The sequence below is a fragment of the Entamoeba histolytica genome, genomic scaffold (genome assembly GCF_000208925.1).
Source record: "Entamoeba histolytica HM-1:IMSS scf_1104750518239 genomic scaffold, whole genome shotgun sequence".
Classification (NCBI taxonomy): Eukaryota; Evosea; order Mastigamoebida; family Endamoebidae; genus Entamoeba; species Entamoeba histolytica.
In genome coordinates this window covers 43,225-57,730 of record NW_001914881.1, presented here as the reverse complement: position 1 = coordinate 57,730, position 14,506 = coordinate 43,225, and the positions used below count along the sequence as shown (strand labels likewise).

The window sequence follows — 14,506 nt, the reverse complement described above, 5'->3', positions numbered from 1 at the left end:
TTTGTTCAGTCCATGGGAAGAAGAACATTGAGTCAAAGAAAAGGAAGAGGGTCTATTTTCAAATCAAGAAGTCATCATAAGTTGGGTGTTGCTCAACATCGTGCTATTGATTTCTTTGAAAGACATTCAACAGTTAGAGGATTAGTTAAATCAATTGAACATGACCCAGGAAGAGGAGCTCCTCTTGCTAGAGTTGTTTTCAGAAATCCAAGACAATATGGACTTGATAAAGAATTATTCATTTGTGCTGAAGGATTATATTCAGGACAATACATTTATTGTGGAAGTAAAGCCTCCCTTCATATTGGAAATGTCCTTCCAATTGGACAATGCCCAGAAGGTACTGTTGTTTGTAATGTTGAATCTAAACCAGGAGACAGAGGAATTATTGCAAGAGCATCTGGAAATTATGCTACTGTCATTTCACATAATGCTGATAATGAAACTACTCGTATTAGACTTCCATCTGGAGCCAAAAAGACATTAAAATCAAATTGTAGAGCTATGGTTGGTATTATTGCAGGTGGAGGAAGAACTGAAAAACCAATTCTTAAGGCTGGTGTTGCTTATCGTATGTATAAGGCTAAAAGAACTACATGGCCAAGAGTTAGAGGTGTTGCTATGAATCCAGTTGACCATCCACATGGAGGAGGAAACCATCAACACGTTGGACATCCAACTACCCTTAAGAGATCATCTCCACCAGGACAAAAAGCTGGTAAAGTTGCTGCTAGAAGAACAGGTCTTATTAGAGGAGGTAATAAAGAAGGAGCTGCTGATAATTAAATCAATTTGACTTATTTTTTAAATCAAATACTTTTTATTATATTTTCTTATGATAAACTAAAACATTCATTTACTAAAAAATGAAATAGGGTTTTGTAAAATATTAATATTTAAATCATCTTAACTAAAAAATTAAATATCTTACCCATTTCATGGATTACTTCTTTTATTAAGAAATAATTTTTTTCTCAATGGGAAGAATAATGAATTTTCAAGTAACATAGTTATTCATTAATAATTATGTGTTCAAAACTTTCAATATTTTAATTAAATTTATGTAAAATTTATATTGTATTTAATTTAAATTAGTTTTAAATGGTTCAATTATTCCTTTTAAATAAATAATTTTATTAAATTTATTTGTTTATTTTTTGAAATAATGTATATATATTGTTTATTAAAAGGTTAAATATTAATACAGTTAAAATTTCTTTATAAGAAAAAAGATAGTTCTTTTATTTTATTATAACACGTTAAGTTATCATAAATTTAAATTAAATGTAATAAGTATATTAAAGACTATATTCAAAAAGAAGCAGTTAATAAATTAACTTATAAAACATTACACAAAATAATAAAAACAAGAATAAAAAGAAATAAACAAAAATTATTTTTATAATAAATAAGAGAAAAATTAACAAAAAAAAAAAGATTGAAATAAGAAAGAAGAATAAAATACACATTATTTTCTAAAAGTATTTTTTGTTTAATTCCTTAAATAAAGAAGGAAAAATAAAACAAACTTCATTTGTTAAAAAAACTCTATTTAATTGAAATATAATTCAAGAAATGAAGTTAAAAGATTCATTTGAAATAATTTAAACAAGAAATTTCAAGTGTTATATATTTTTTTTAATTTAATGAATTTCATATTAATATAAAAGTTAAGAAATATAAAATGACATTACATTTATTTACAAAGTCATTTCAAACATTAAAGTATTTGTAAAGTCATTCGTTTCATTAGATTGAATATTTTGAGATGTATTCATTTCAACTTCATAATCATTAAGTTTATAGGAAAATAAAAAAGAATTCATTCCATTGTTTTCTTGTAAATAAGGACATTCTTCTTCTTGACTATCATTTTTATCAATTTCTTTTACTGACAAATCAAAGAACTTAGACCTTTTCAGTGGTGATGGTCTATTCATTCTTGAAGTTCAAGCATACCCTTGTTTTTATATCAAATAGAAGCATCGACCAATATTTAATTGTATTAATTCACATTTTATAACTTATGGTTTACGTTTTTCGATTTGTTTTTTATTATTTTTCTTATGACTTAAAATATTATGTTCAAATTATAAATTTTCTTGTAGACGTATTCTTTTCTCACCTAAAAGAATCTAAAATCATTAACTTTGTTTTTTTTGTTTTTATTCGTCGGAGATTTTAAAATAGAATTTTCCTTCATCTAAGAAACTATTTCTTTACTTTCTTTTTTTATTTTTCCTATTATTATATTATTCATGTTTTACCTAAATTTTTCTTCATTCACTTAACTAACAACTTCTCTTTATTTCTTCAAAATTCTTTATTATTTCCATAAAAATTACAACATATTTCAATAAATAAGTCTTATATTTGTCTTTTATTAGTTCTTTGTTATTAATAACGATATTAAATAATGTTATATAAAACCAAATAAAAAATATTAGAGTTTACTTTATTTAATAAAAAAGATTGAAAAAAAATGAAAAACTCGAAAAAATAAGAAAGGAAAAAGCACAAAAACTAAAAAAAAAGCGATTTTACCAAAAAAGGGAATTTGAAGGAAGTTTCACTTAAAATTAATAAGGAACAGAGATGAAAATTACTATAAACCATAAAATTTAGAAATTTTTTCTATCAAAAAATAGGTATTAAATAAATATTTCAAATAGTTTTTCTTTAAAAACATCAAAATGAAAATAAAAGAAGAAGAAAAAATTTTAATTGATATCTATAAAGTATTAAATATGTCTACTCTTGTAAGAAGAAAATTAATCAGAAGTAATTTATATACTAGCTTTAACCAATCACCACAAGAAGTTAAAATAATAAAGCAAAAAACTTTTCTTCTTCCACAAAAAGTTGATGATAAGCTTACTATTGTTTTTGATTTAGATGAAACACTTATTCATACTCATGTAACTTCACAAAATCTTAGTGATGATTTAATTACAATAGAGTTTCAAGGAAAACAATATTTTGTTTCAGTACGTCCTGGTGCTCGAGAATTATTAAAAAGCCTGGCAGGGAAATATGAATTAATATTATTTACTGCATCAACTGAAGGTTATGCAACTCAGATAATCAATAATTTAGAAAGAGATGGACAAATATTTGATTATAAACTGTATTGTCATAATTGTAAAGAAAAATTTGGACAACTCTTTAAAGACGTTCACAAATTAGGAAGAGACCTTGATAGAGTTTTAATATTTGATGACAGTACTATTGTTTGGACAACATCTGAGAATTTATTTGTTTGTAAACGTTATGAAGGAGGGAATGAAGATAATGAAATTGAAACAATAAAAAAGGTTATTGAAGAATTTAAACGAACAAGGAGTTCTCAAAGTGTTGTCAGGTTTATTTTATAATCTTCTTTGGATTATAAAACCTGTATTATATTATATTTTCTTTTTATTGTTTTGTTTCATTTTATTTTTATTTTGGGTTATATTAAAAAAGAAAAAACAATAAAAACAACAGTAGTTTTTTCTTTGAATTAATTTTCTTCTTATTTTTTTCTAATCATTTGATAAAAATTGGAAATAAATAAGAAGATCAATTTTTTAATTTCGTTTGAATTTGGTAATAATAATTTTGATACATTTTTTATTCTTTTTTTTTTTACTTAGTTCCTTTTTTTATTTAAGAACAATGTTATAATATTTTAGATTGAATAAAACATCTTTTTTGGTTTTATTTATTATAAAATCTATAATTTATATAAACTGGTGAAAATTAAAAGATTTTAATAAAAATTAGAGAAATAATGTAATTATTATTTATTCATACATTAGTTATTTTAATTGAGTTGAACTTTCTCTTTTTCAAAGAAAATATATACTAAGTATTCTTAATATTCTTGAAAATATTCAAACAAAAGAACTAACTTTGTATTTTAATTTACATTTTTAAAGTAATTAATTTCTAATTAATATTATTTATGTACATTACTTCTATTTAATGCATAGCTTATCTTAATACTTTAAAATGGTTTAAAGAATAAAAGTAATTAATATAACTAAATAATGCTAATAAAAATCTTTTAAAATAAAAATTAGATTTATTTAAACATTGATAATAACTTAAAATAAATGATTTATGTTTTAGTTTATATTAGAAAGAATAAGAATATTTGAAAAGATTTCTTAATTGAAAATATAAAGAGTTAAATAATTTAAAAATGATAAATATTTCAAATTAACTAAAATAATTTGTTTTATGACTATTAATCTATGAAATGATAATATTTAAATTATTTAAATAAAATGAACAATGAGTGAATAAAAATTCAATAATTATTCTGTTTTATTTGTTTAATTTAAGTTACTGAGATATTAAGTTGCAATTAACTTCTTCAAATTTAGGAATTATTGGTTGGACTACTTGTGTTAAATGGTCTAAATTAAAGTTCATAGTAGGTGGTTGCATTCCTGCTTTAATAACTGTGTCATCATCTGTTTTATATAACTTAATAAGAGTTTCAGAGAAGAACCTCCTACCATCAGAATCTATTACTACAACACTAATAAAATATTCAGTAGAAAATAATCCACCAATATTATTATATGATGGAGTTAATGGAACTCCACGTAATGGAATTCTAATTGGAATTTTTTCACCTTTAATTGGTGCACCATCCATTACTTCAAATCGTTTAACAATAGAAACACTTTTTTCAGTATTTCCATTCCAACATTCTTTTCTTACAAGATGAATCTCTATTCCACTTAATACAATTTTAATATTTCGTAATATAATATCTCCTAAAATTAAATCACCTACAGTTTTATAATTTGATTTTCTTAAATGAAGAGAACATTGAATAATTCTATCAACTCTAACTTCACAATTTATTGATGGGCTTAATGGAATTTTTTCAATAGGAAGAGAAACATAAATTTCTTTTTCAAAGTATGGACGTGGAGGATATTTAGTATTAATTTGTATTCTAAGAAAGTATTGCAATTTAATTGAATCTCCAATAAATGTCTCATAGTTTTTAAAGGGTTGCTCAAAAATAAATGGAATTAATGTTTTTTCTTGGAAAATAATTCCTCCTCTTGAAGGTTCTATATTTTCTTCATAGAATTGATAAGTTTTATTAAGTGGTGATATTTCTATATTGTTATTCATTTATTATTGCCTATTTAATGATAAAGTAATAATAGTGGTAATAAATATATCACAAACTAATTAATCCAACTAATGAAATAACAATTCCCTGGTGTTGAATTTGTTTTGAAGGGTCTCTTAGTGTTATTAAAACTTTTCCTTTTAAATCATCACCCCTACTATAAACTAACAAGGATGTTTTAATGTTATTTCTCATAACATTGATTTTCTTTCTTTCATAATCATTTTCAAATAAAAAATCAAATTCAGCATTCCCAGAAAAGAAATAATCCTATCATGTCAATGTCAATTGTTCTTTCTAGACTCATTAAAATCACTATCTTTTGGATCTTAACAAACCATTTTAGTTTCTTCTATTTTCAGTTCTTTTTTTTTTAATCATCTATAAAAAACATTTTTGTTTTGATTTTTATTATATTTTTTGTTTTATGAATGACTATTAAATGAAAGAAAAAATGAAAAACAATAAAAGTTAAATGTCATTATCTCCATATCCAAACGTCATGTTACAAATAGCTGAAAAAGATATTTCTTTAATTCAAAAGTATATCAAAATCCCTTCTTACCAAGATCTGTCTTTCTTGAATAATGGAATATATTCAATTCAATCAATTCACTGTGCTTTTTTTATTGATTGTTCATTAAGTGCAAAGAGATATCATCATGAAATGCTCCAACATATATATAGGATAGTAAGTCCTCCAGTTCTTACATCAAATCATATTATCCATGCATTTTATATTCAACCAACAGATAATAAAATTCCAATAGTCTATCGTGTCTATCAAAATGTTCAACAATTTATTTATGAATTACAGAGAATCAAATACTATGACATTCCATCATTGCCATCATTTACTGAGTTAGTAAAGGTTATTGTTAATTGTATATCTGAAATATTTTATTCTTCACCAGCATGTGTTCATTTATTAATCTTTTATGAAGATTGTATCTCTTCTTCTGACATTAGAACTTTATTAACTTTACTTGAAGTTTGTGGGAAACAAGGAGTTACATTCTTATTTACAATTACTTCATATCATCAATCAATTGAATATGCTGATTTCTTCTTGAATGGATTAATTCAATTACAAAGTACAATTTCTATAACAAGTACTGATGAGTATGGTGTAACAACAACTAAAACAGAATGCGTTAATCCATTTATTCCTATATCATTTAGACCACCATTATTAACTAAACAAGATTTATCTCTTATTCCAATAGATGTATTACACCTTTATCCAATAGACTTAGAAGAGACAGAAACTATGGAAGGACTTATTGTTAGTATTGAACCAAAATATTTTTTAAATGACCAGTGTTTTGAATTTTATTCAAGACCATTATTGTATCGTGTACAACCAACAGTATTAAGTAAAAACAAATATCCATTTGCTCGTGGTGGTATTAGAAATGCATATCATGGAATTAATAAATTAACCAAAACAAAGATAGTACTTAAAGATTTCATTGAACCCACATTTGCTTCATTAACTAAATATCTCCATTCTCTTGAATTAAATTGTGCAGTTGAAGAATTAGCATCTGAGTTTAATCAAATTAATACCTCTTTTAAAAGAATCAAGTTTATTCCAACATATTTATTTGTTGAGTGTGACCAACATCTTATTGGAAAACCAGTTTTAAGTTATGAGGAATTAATGATGGTTTGTAAAAAACAAATATATTTTGTTGAACCAGAATTAAATGGTGAATTTATTAAATTTAACGATAATAATTCTTGGGTAAATTCTGAAATGTATAGTGCTACAGCTCAAGCTTTTTCTCATTGGACATACTTCAGAACTGCTAAAAGATTAATTGTTGTTGATTTACAGGGAGTAATTAACAAAGAAAAGAGTGAATACATATTAACTGATCCAGCAGTTCACCATGAATCACAATCAAAATACTTTTTTTCATCAACTAATCTTGGACAAAATGGAATCGCTCATTTCTTTGAGTCTCACCAATGTAACGCAGTTTGTAAACAGTTAAATATAGGAAAGTATATACCAGGTCATGATAAGAATAGTGATCCAATTTACTCTGAGTGTGTTACTATGTTCCCAAAAGTATTAAAATAATTTTTTTCTTATTCAGATATTTTTATGATTTATATAACATTTTTAAGAAAAGAAAAATCAAAACGATCGGATAAATTCAAACTCTCAAGATAAGAATATTTCACTGAATAGATTGTTCCAAATTATTCCTTACTAATAGTGCTTCATTCTATTTAATAGATCTAAAAAGAAACCTTTTATATTAACAAATTATGTTTATATTGTTAAGTTTAATTGCTTTATGTTATGCTGAACAATGTGTCCATGACGAATTTGAACTATGTACAAGTAATAATTGTAGAGTTACTTGGGACTTTGTTCTTTTAGTTACAACTTGGCCAGGAGAGTTTTGTAAAACTAAATGTTGTGATATGCCAACACGTCTTGGTCAAATGACAGATGGATTTACAATGCACGGATGGTGGCCATCATTTTCTTCAGGATCTATGCCAGCTTGTTGCAAATATGCTACAAGTCGTGCTGAAGTTCAAAAAGTAATTGAATCTGATCCAGCTTTATTAGATGATATTGCATTCTACTGGCCATCTCTTTCACGATGTCATTTTATTGAATATGAATATGATAAGCATGGAGTTTGTTTAACTGATGTATATACTGGAGAGAATGGAGCTAAAGACTATGTTAATGCTGCAATTAAATTAATTAAACAAGCTGATGCATGGAATGTATTTAAGAGTGCTGGTGCTGTTGCTGATGGTAAAACTAAAATTAGTAAAAAAGTACTTCTTAATGCTCTTGCAAAGAAAATAGGAGTTGAGAATGCTGCATATTTTAGATGTTCATCAAACTCTGTTTCTGAGTTAAGATATTGCACAACTGTTCTTGTATCAGATAAAGCAAATCCAATGTTCCAACGATGTACTGATAAAGTATTAAGAAAGGATAATTGTGGTGATGAAATTACATTTGCTCCACAATTACAATTGACACCAACTGGTTGTGATTATTAAATTAAATAAAATCATTTTTCTTTAAAATAGTTTATGGGATTTATTTGTTTATTTTATTTCCATAATAAAAAAGATAAGATTAAATAATTCTTCCTTCAATCAAAATACAATTACTTAAATATAAACATTCGGTTGCATATATGGATGTTGAAATTTAGAAATTGACTGGAACCGTTGTGGTAGTGTGACTGATTGTTGGAAATAACTATCGTCTTCAACAGGTCTAAACATAAGTTTATAAACTGGAGAACTTCTTCCTTGTTTCATTGTTTCAGTTATATTTCCTTGGTATTTACTTTCAATAGATTTATTATCACTATTATCAATAAGTGTTGAAATTTGAGGTTGATTATTTGATTGAACTTGATTAGAAATAGAATGTGAATCTAGTTCTTTCATTCTTTCACTTGTAATATCATAAATTCTATCTATCATTGGTGGATTTATTTCCATTGAAATATTAGAAGATGGAATTTTAGAATAATCATTAAAATCATCATCTGGTATATATTTTGTAGTGTATGGATTTTCTAGTGGTAAATCAATAGGATCAAATGAAATAGTTTCAGGAATACCTAATTTTTGATTTTCTTTTAATGGAATTGTATTTTTAAAATATGGGACTTGTTGTAATATACTCATTAGAACTTCATTTCTTACTTCAATCATTGTAGTTTTATATGGACCTTTTTTAAATGTTTTGGTGATAACACTGTTAACAGCTCTTCCAATATTATTTATTTGTACAGTATCAATAATAATTTTTTCATTTAATAAAATATCAGTAATCTTTTCCATTCTCAATGTTTTAAAAGATGATTTAGTGTATCTTCTTTTTACCTTATAACCATGTTTTTCAACAAGTTGTAATAATCTGTTGAATGTTAGTGCAGCACGATTTATATCTTTATGTCTACGTGTTTGACGAATTTTCTTAATATTTGGAGCAGCACTTCTTTCTCCTTCATATCGTTTAGAACAAATTTCTTCTATTTCTTCACCAAAATTAAGTGATTTACCTTCATAAAATAATTCTGTTACTATTAAAAATTGTACTGTTTTAGCAGCAAGACGTTCTGGATGTTTAATTTCTATTGAATAACCTAAATAATTTAATAAAGCAATTAGTACTGCTTGTTGAACTGCTTCAAATGATTTTGACTCTCTTTTAATTTCAGTACTAGAGACTGATTTGACAAAACTAGACATAATTAATTAAAATTGAAATAAATGAATTTCAGTTCTTTTTGTATTATAGGTTTTTTTCTTCTTTTTTTTTTAGAACTTCCTTCACGAAATCTATTTTCAAAATTAATTTAATAATTTATTTTATTTATGATTTTCTTTTTTGGATATTTCTATTATTTCTTTTTTATTTTTGCAAACTGCTTTTTTTCTTGTTTAAAAAATACTTATTTTTGTTATTTTTTATAGTTTTTTCCTTTGGAAATTCTTCTTTTGAACAAAATTCTTTTAATATCATTTTAGGATTTCTTCCCGAAAATTTAGGTGAAAATTTTTAATAACAAGAATGTATTTATAGAATTGAGTGAAATAAGAGAAATAACAAGATTGTTCAAAGATTATTAATTTAAACTTGTATTGACAAATTGGAGGAATAACTACAATTTCAAAATGTGATTGTGTACGCATATTTGTATAATGTTTTTATCAATTAAAACAAAAAACAGAAATTAATTTAATTTAACTTGTTTTTTTTTTTTTATCTTTTTTACTTCATTAAAACTTAAATATTCATTGTTTATATTAAATGACTGAGACTTGTCTTTTTAATTGGTTAAAAGAAAAGTATCAAATTGAAATCAAAAAGACTAGTCTTAGTACTAACATTAATTATACTGATGAAAAGTTAATCCAAAGTTTACCCCCACAACCCAAATCTATTGATGACACAATTAAAAAATTATTTCCTAACGCACAATTATTTATAACTAATATACATAGATTTACAAAACCAATTTATTGCTATTCAATACTTGAAGGAAGTCAGTTTCAGTTAAATAGTAAATTTAGTTCTATGGTCAAATTCTCTTCTTCAAATAACAACTATCAAAACCTTTATCTATCATACAAGAAATCAACTATTCTTAAGAAATTGACACAAATGGCTAATAGACTAAATCAAAAAGCAGAAATTACAAATACTTCTATTCCAGGACTAGTAATAACATACCCTGAATTTTATATTCAGTTATCTATTGACAGATATGAAGGATATTATAACTATTTGTTATTTGAGTCTTATAAAAAATTACATCCATCTATTTCTTTATTATTTGAATGTGTTGATCTTATTCACCAAAACTTATTTCCAACAAACCAACACCTTTCAACATTAACAAGAGTTATGGTTGTTCATTTTCTTCACAACATTGGAATTCCTTCTCTTCAAGACATTACTCCTTGTAACTCTCCTAATCATATAATTCATACTTATAAACCATTATGTACTCTTCAAAAAGTAGAATGGAGTGAATGTCCTTATTGTGTCAATAGTCATATCCCAAAAGATCTTTCTCTTGGAAAGTTATTAAATCAATACCTGATTTATTACCTTAATTTTGATTATTCTACTCAACGAATAGTAACTTCTCCTTCTTTTTATGCTGATAAACCACAAATATCAACAAATATTGTTTTTTCAGTCCTTCCACCCTTTGTTCCATGGGTATTATTAAGTACAGCCACAACTACATTTGAATTACAAGATATGTTATTTATGTATAAAAGTGTTCAAAGATCTTTAACAACAACTGATAGTCAGTTTTCTTTATCTAACATTGAATCAGATATAATTGTCAGTGAAGTTGATGTATATGACACTGTTATGATTTATTCACTTCCTCAATATTTTCAAACTAAAACACTTCTTTCAATTTTAAATGAATCTGATATTAATGCTGAATTATTAATTTTTAATCCAACATATATATCTTCATTTTGTACAGAGTCTGGAGTTATATTTCTTCATTTTTCTTCAATTCAAGAAGCTACATATTTCCATTGGATTCTTCCATTTCCATTTAAACGTTGTTATGTTTCTTCATCAATATTTGAGTCAAGGCCAAATGGTTCATTTTATATAAACACACGTGACCCATTACTGTTTTGATAATTGATTTATAGTTTTCGTGTCATTATTCATGTTTAATAAAGTTTTGGTATTTAATATTATAAGATAGTAACATTTTAAATATTTTTCTTTTATTTAGGAAGAACCATTTTATTTGATAAGATTCTCTTGTGGAATAAAGAAATTTAAAATATTAAGAGTTTTATAAGTAAGTCAATAAAATTCAAAAACATACATCTTTCCAAATTAATTCAATTAGAAGTTATATCAATAAAAATTTAGAATAAAATTCAAAACAAAAGTTTGGAAGAATAAAAAAAGTTTGGTGATTTTAGTATAAATTCTCAGACAAAAATTATCTTAATAATTCTTTCAAGTGAAGGAATAGGTTATTAGTGATAATAAAATTTTAAATTCCTTTTCATTCGTATTAACAAAGGTTAGTATAATTTTTATACAAATAATAGAAAGAAAAAGATAATTATTATATTATACTAAAACATGTTTTTTTTTCTTTCTTCAAAAATAATAATAAGAACTTTTAAGAATTAATTAGATATGAGTGAGTCAAGTGATAATGAAATGAATGAATGGGAATTAAATGTATTAAAGAATGGAATGCTTGGAGAAAAAAAGCAAGAGAATATTATAACTTTGAAAAATGCACAAATGAAAGAATCAGTACAGAATTGGGATGATATTTTAAGTTATTTTGATAATAAGATTGAAAGATATAATCAAGCCAATAAAAACTCTCAACAAAACATTGAAAGTTGTGTTAATCAAATAAAAAAAACTCAGACTCATTTAATTCAAAGTGAAAATAAATTACAAGAATTGACACAATTATCCCAACAACAAGAACTAGTAAAAGAAATCATCCATAACGTCAAAATACCAACAGAGAAAAAAATAACAGAGTTAGATGTATTAGAAAAGAAAATGACTGTGATTTAATGTAATAGTAATTTTTGTGATAAAATAAAGTTTTTAAATATCATTTAATTTTAAAGTCCTTCATTTATTTAACTTAAACAAACAAATTATAAATGAAAGATAAATTAGTTTTTTATTAAAGAAGTATTATTGTAAGTACTTACTACGGGTGTTTTTTGTTCTATTAAAACAATAAAAAAAATAAAAAGAAATTAAAGAGAAGTTAGTTAATAAACTATTGTTAAATTCATTTAAAGATGTTAATTTATGTTAATTAATCATCGTACTTCTCTAAATCATTTCAACTTTTTAAATTAAAACAAAAAAAGTTTGTTTTTAGTTGAATTAATAAATCGTAAATTTTTGAAGTATAAGTTTTAGATAATCACAACATCACTTGGTTCTTCGAGTTCTTTCATTGTTAAAGGGTCTAAATCTGTTAATGTTTCAACATTGTTTTGTGACTCTACATCATTATAATAATTCACTACAAATTCTTTGATATCTTTGTAGTAACAACTAGCAATAATAATTGCCAATAATACTGAAAGCCAATCAGAAAGAATAGCAATTGCTAAGGATAAGAATGAAGATTGTTATTAACAAAATGAATAAAAACACAAACTTCCATTTAAAATTAATTTACAAAGTAATGTCATAATAAGACCTACAGTTAGTATTACTTTTACTGATTGTATTCTTGACCTAATAAATGACATAGTAAAAGGGCATAGTCTTACAATATAGTAATAAGTACCAACGTGTATAATATAGCATATTAATGAAAGTGTATGAAAAATATTCTTTAATGAAGCATTTTGTATAAAAATTTCTATCAATAAAAGAGTTCCAACACAAAATAAAGCAATTGAACTTCCTTTACAAGGAACAACAACAGGATTAACCATAGCAACAAAATGAGGTATAAAGATAAAATGAATGAGGTATGATAACCCAAATATTAATGGAATAATAATAATAAGTGAAAAAATGAATAAACTATTATATAATATTGATTCACTAACTACTTGTGTGAGTTCTTTTTGTGTTATGCTATGTATGTTTGGTAATATAACTAAAAGGAAGAATATACAAATTGAACTAATTAATAGAAGTGGAATATTTTTAATAATAAATTTCCAATTCATTATTATTTAAAATGAATAATTAGTTATAAAAATTTTCATTTTTATTTTTTCAAGTTAATTTATTTAAATAAATTGTTAAAATTTAGTAAAAGAACTATAAAAAAAAAAGAAAAATTTACCGTTTTTTATAATTAAAAAAAAAATATAATAATTTTTATTCCATGTACTTTACCAATTCAATAAATATTTTTGATTAACATCGATCATTTTGCAAAACATTATTATGAGTTAATATTTTTTTTTAGTTGTGAACTCTTTTTAAAGTAGTTTTCTTTTTTGATTGTTTTCCATTAATCTTCTTTTGCAATTTTTCTTTTAATTTTTCTTGATATCTTTCTCTATTTTTTTCTTTTTTAATACGTGAACGTTCTTCAATAAATTTCTTTTTCATAATTTTTTCTTGGTCTTTCACTTTTCCTTCTTTGGGTCTTTTTTTTTCATTTCTTATTTGTTTCTTCTGTGCACCTTTTTCTTTATTGGTTTTTTCTTTTATCTTTTTATTAGTTAGTAGTGATATTTTACTATTGTTTTCTAATGAACTATTCGTTGTATTTGTAGTATTAGTTAATAAAGATGTTTTATTGTTTTCATGTTTTTCTGAATGTTTTTTAGTAATTGCTTTCTTTTTCTTTTCTATTATTTTCTTTTTTTTAGAAATAGGGTCTTGAGTGATGATAGTGTTGTTAGTGATTTCTTCAATACCATTATCAATAGTATTATTTTCACTTCCTTTCAATTGATTTTTGTGAATAAGTTGATGTTTTTTATATTTTTTTATATTTTGTTGAGTATCATTTGTTTTTATTGTATTTGTTGAATGTTTAATTTGTATTGTTTGATTATCTTTCCTTTTTTCTTTAAAACTTGTCTTATGTGTCTTTGTGTTTTTATTTTGAATAAACTCTTTTGATTCTTTAGTTGAGTTATTTTCAATAGTACTACAGTTGGTTTCATTACATATTAAAGCATGACAAAATATAAAAAGAAATGAAAGAAGTATTAAATATTTCCACAACATTCGATTGAATACTATTTAGTTCTTGTAAAACCTCAATAAATTTCTTTTAAATTTTTTTTTTTGTTGTTGTTTAAATTTTTTAAAAATGTTAAATCTTCTCTTTTCGTTTGTTTTTAATATGAACTTCAATT

At 24.2% G+C, this 14,506-nt stretch overlaps 10 protein-coding genes across 10 annotated transcripts; 6 read left to right on the top strand and 4 right to left on the bottom strand.

Moving 5' to 3' along the window:
- Positions 1–12: 12 nt before the first annotated feature.
- EHI_127200 (60S ribosomal protein L2/L8, putative) lies at positions 13–812 on the top strand (the record flags this gene model as incomplete). The annotated part of the gene is made up of 1 exon (XM_650753.2): positions 13–812. The coding sequence occupies one exon, from the start codon at positions 13–15 to the stop codon at positions 784–786; it is 774 nt and encodes a 257-aa protein (XP_655845.1). The 3' UTR covers positions 787–812.
- A 1,881-nt stretch (positions 813–2,693) lies between these two features.
- EHI_127190 (nuclear LIM interactor-interacting factor 3) lies at positions 2,694–3,374 on the top strand (the record flags this gene model as incomplete). Its single annotated transcript, XM_647083.1, has 1 exon — positions 2,694–3,374. The coding sequence occupies one exon, from the start codon at positions 2,694–2,696 to the stop codon at positions 3,372–3,374; it is 681 nt and encodes a 226-aa protein (XP_652175.1).
- A 955-nt stretch (positions 3,375–4,329) lies between these two features.
- On the bottom strand, positions 4,330–5,335 carry EHI_127180 (vacuolar sorting protein 26, putative; the record flags this gene model as incomplete). The annotated part of the gene is made up of 2 exons (XM_647084.1): positions 4,330–5,123; positions 5,197–5,335. 2 exons carry the CDS (start codon positions 5,333–5,335, stop codon positions 4,330–4,332), a joined length of 933 nt encoding a protein of 310 aa, XP_652176.1.
- Positions 5,336–5,615: 280 nt separating this feature from the next.
- On the top strand, positions 5,616–7,229 carry EHI_127170 (elongation factor-2 kinase, putative; the record flags this gene model as incomplete). The annotated part of the gene is made up of 1 exon (XM_647085.1): positions 5,616–7,229. The coding sequence occupies one exon, from the start codon at positions 5,616–5,618 to the stop codon at positions 7,227–7,229; it is 1,614 nt and encodes a 537-aa protein (XP_652177.1).
- Positions 7,230–7,420: 191 nt separating this feature from the next.
- On the top strand, positions 7,421–8,202 carry EHI_127160 (ribonuclease, putative; the record flags this gene model as incomplete). The annotated part of the gene is made up of 1 exon (XM_647086.2): positions 7,421–8,202. One exon carries the CDS (start codon positions 7,421–7,423, stop codon positions 8,177–8,179), a length of 759 nt encoding a protein of 252 aa, XP_652178.1. The 3' UTR covers positions 8,180–8,202.
- Positions 8,203–8,293: 91 nt separating this feature from the next.
- On the bottom strand, positions 8,294–9,388 carry EHI_127150 (uncharacterized protein; the record flags this gene model as incomplete). Its single annotated transcript, XM_647087.1, has 1 exon — positions 8,294–9,388. One exon carries the CDS (start codon positions 9,386–9,388, stop codon positions 8,294–8,296), a length of 1,095 nt encoding a protein of 364 aa, XP_652179.1.
- Positions 9,389–9,950: 562 nt separating this feature from the next.
- Positions 9,951–11,312, top strand: EHI_127140 (uncharacterized protein; the record flags this gene model as incomplete). Its single annotated transcript, XM_647088.1, has 1 exon — positions 9,951–11,312. One exon carries the CDS (start codon positions 9,951–9,953, stop codon positions 11,310–11,312), a length of 1,362 nt encoding a protein of 453 aa, XP_652180.1.
- Positions 11,313–11,831: 519 nt separating this feature from the next.
- EHI_127130 (uncharacterized protein) lies at positions 11,832–12,230 on the top strand (the record flags this gene model as incomplete). The annotated part of the gene is made up of 1 exon (XM_647089.1): positions 11,832–12,230. The coding sequence occupies one exon, from the start codon at positions 11,832–11,834 to the stop codon at positions 12,228–12,230; it is 399 nt and encodes a 132-aa protein (XP_652181.1).
- Positions 12,231–12,586: 356 nt separating this feature from the next.
- On the bottom strand, positions 12,587–13,357 carry EHI_127120 (uncharacterized protein; the record flags this gene model as incomplete). Its single annotated transcript, XM_647090.1, has 2 exons — positions 12,587–12,783; positions 12,835–13,357. The coding sequence occupies 2 exons, from the start codon at positions 13,355–13,357 to the stop codon at positions 12,587–12,589; spliced, it is 720 nt and encodes a 239-aa protein (XP_652182.1).
- A 241-nt stretch (positions 13,358–13,598) lies between these two features.
- EHI_127110 (uncharacterized protein) lies at positions 13,599–14,375 on the bottom strand (the record flags this gene model as incomplete). Its single annotated transcript, XM_001913473.1, has 1 exon — positions 13,599–14,375. The coding sequence occupies one exon, from the start codon at positions 14,373–14,375 to the stop codon at positions 13,599–13,601; it is 777 nt and encodes a 258-aa protein (XP_001913508.1).
- Positions 14,376–14,506: the final 131 nt, after the last annotated feature.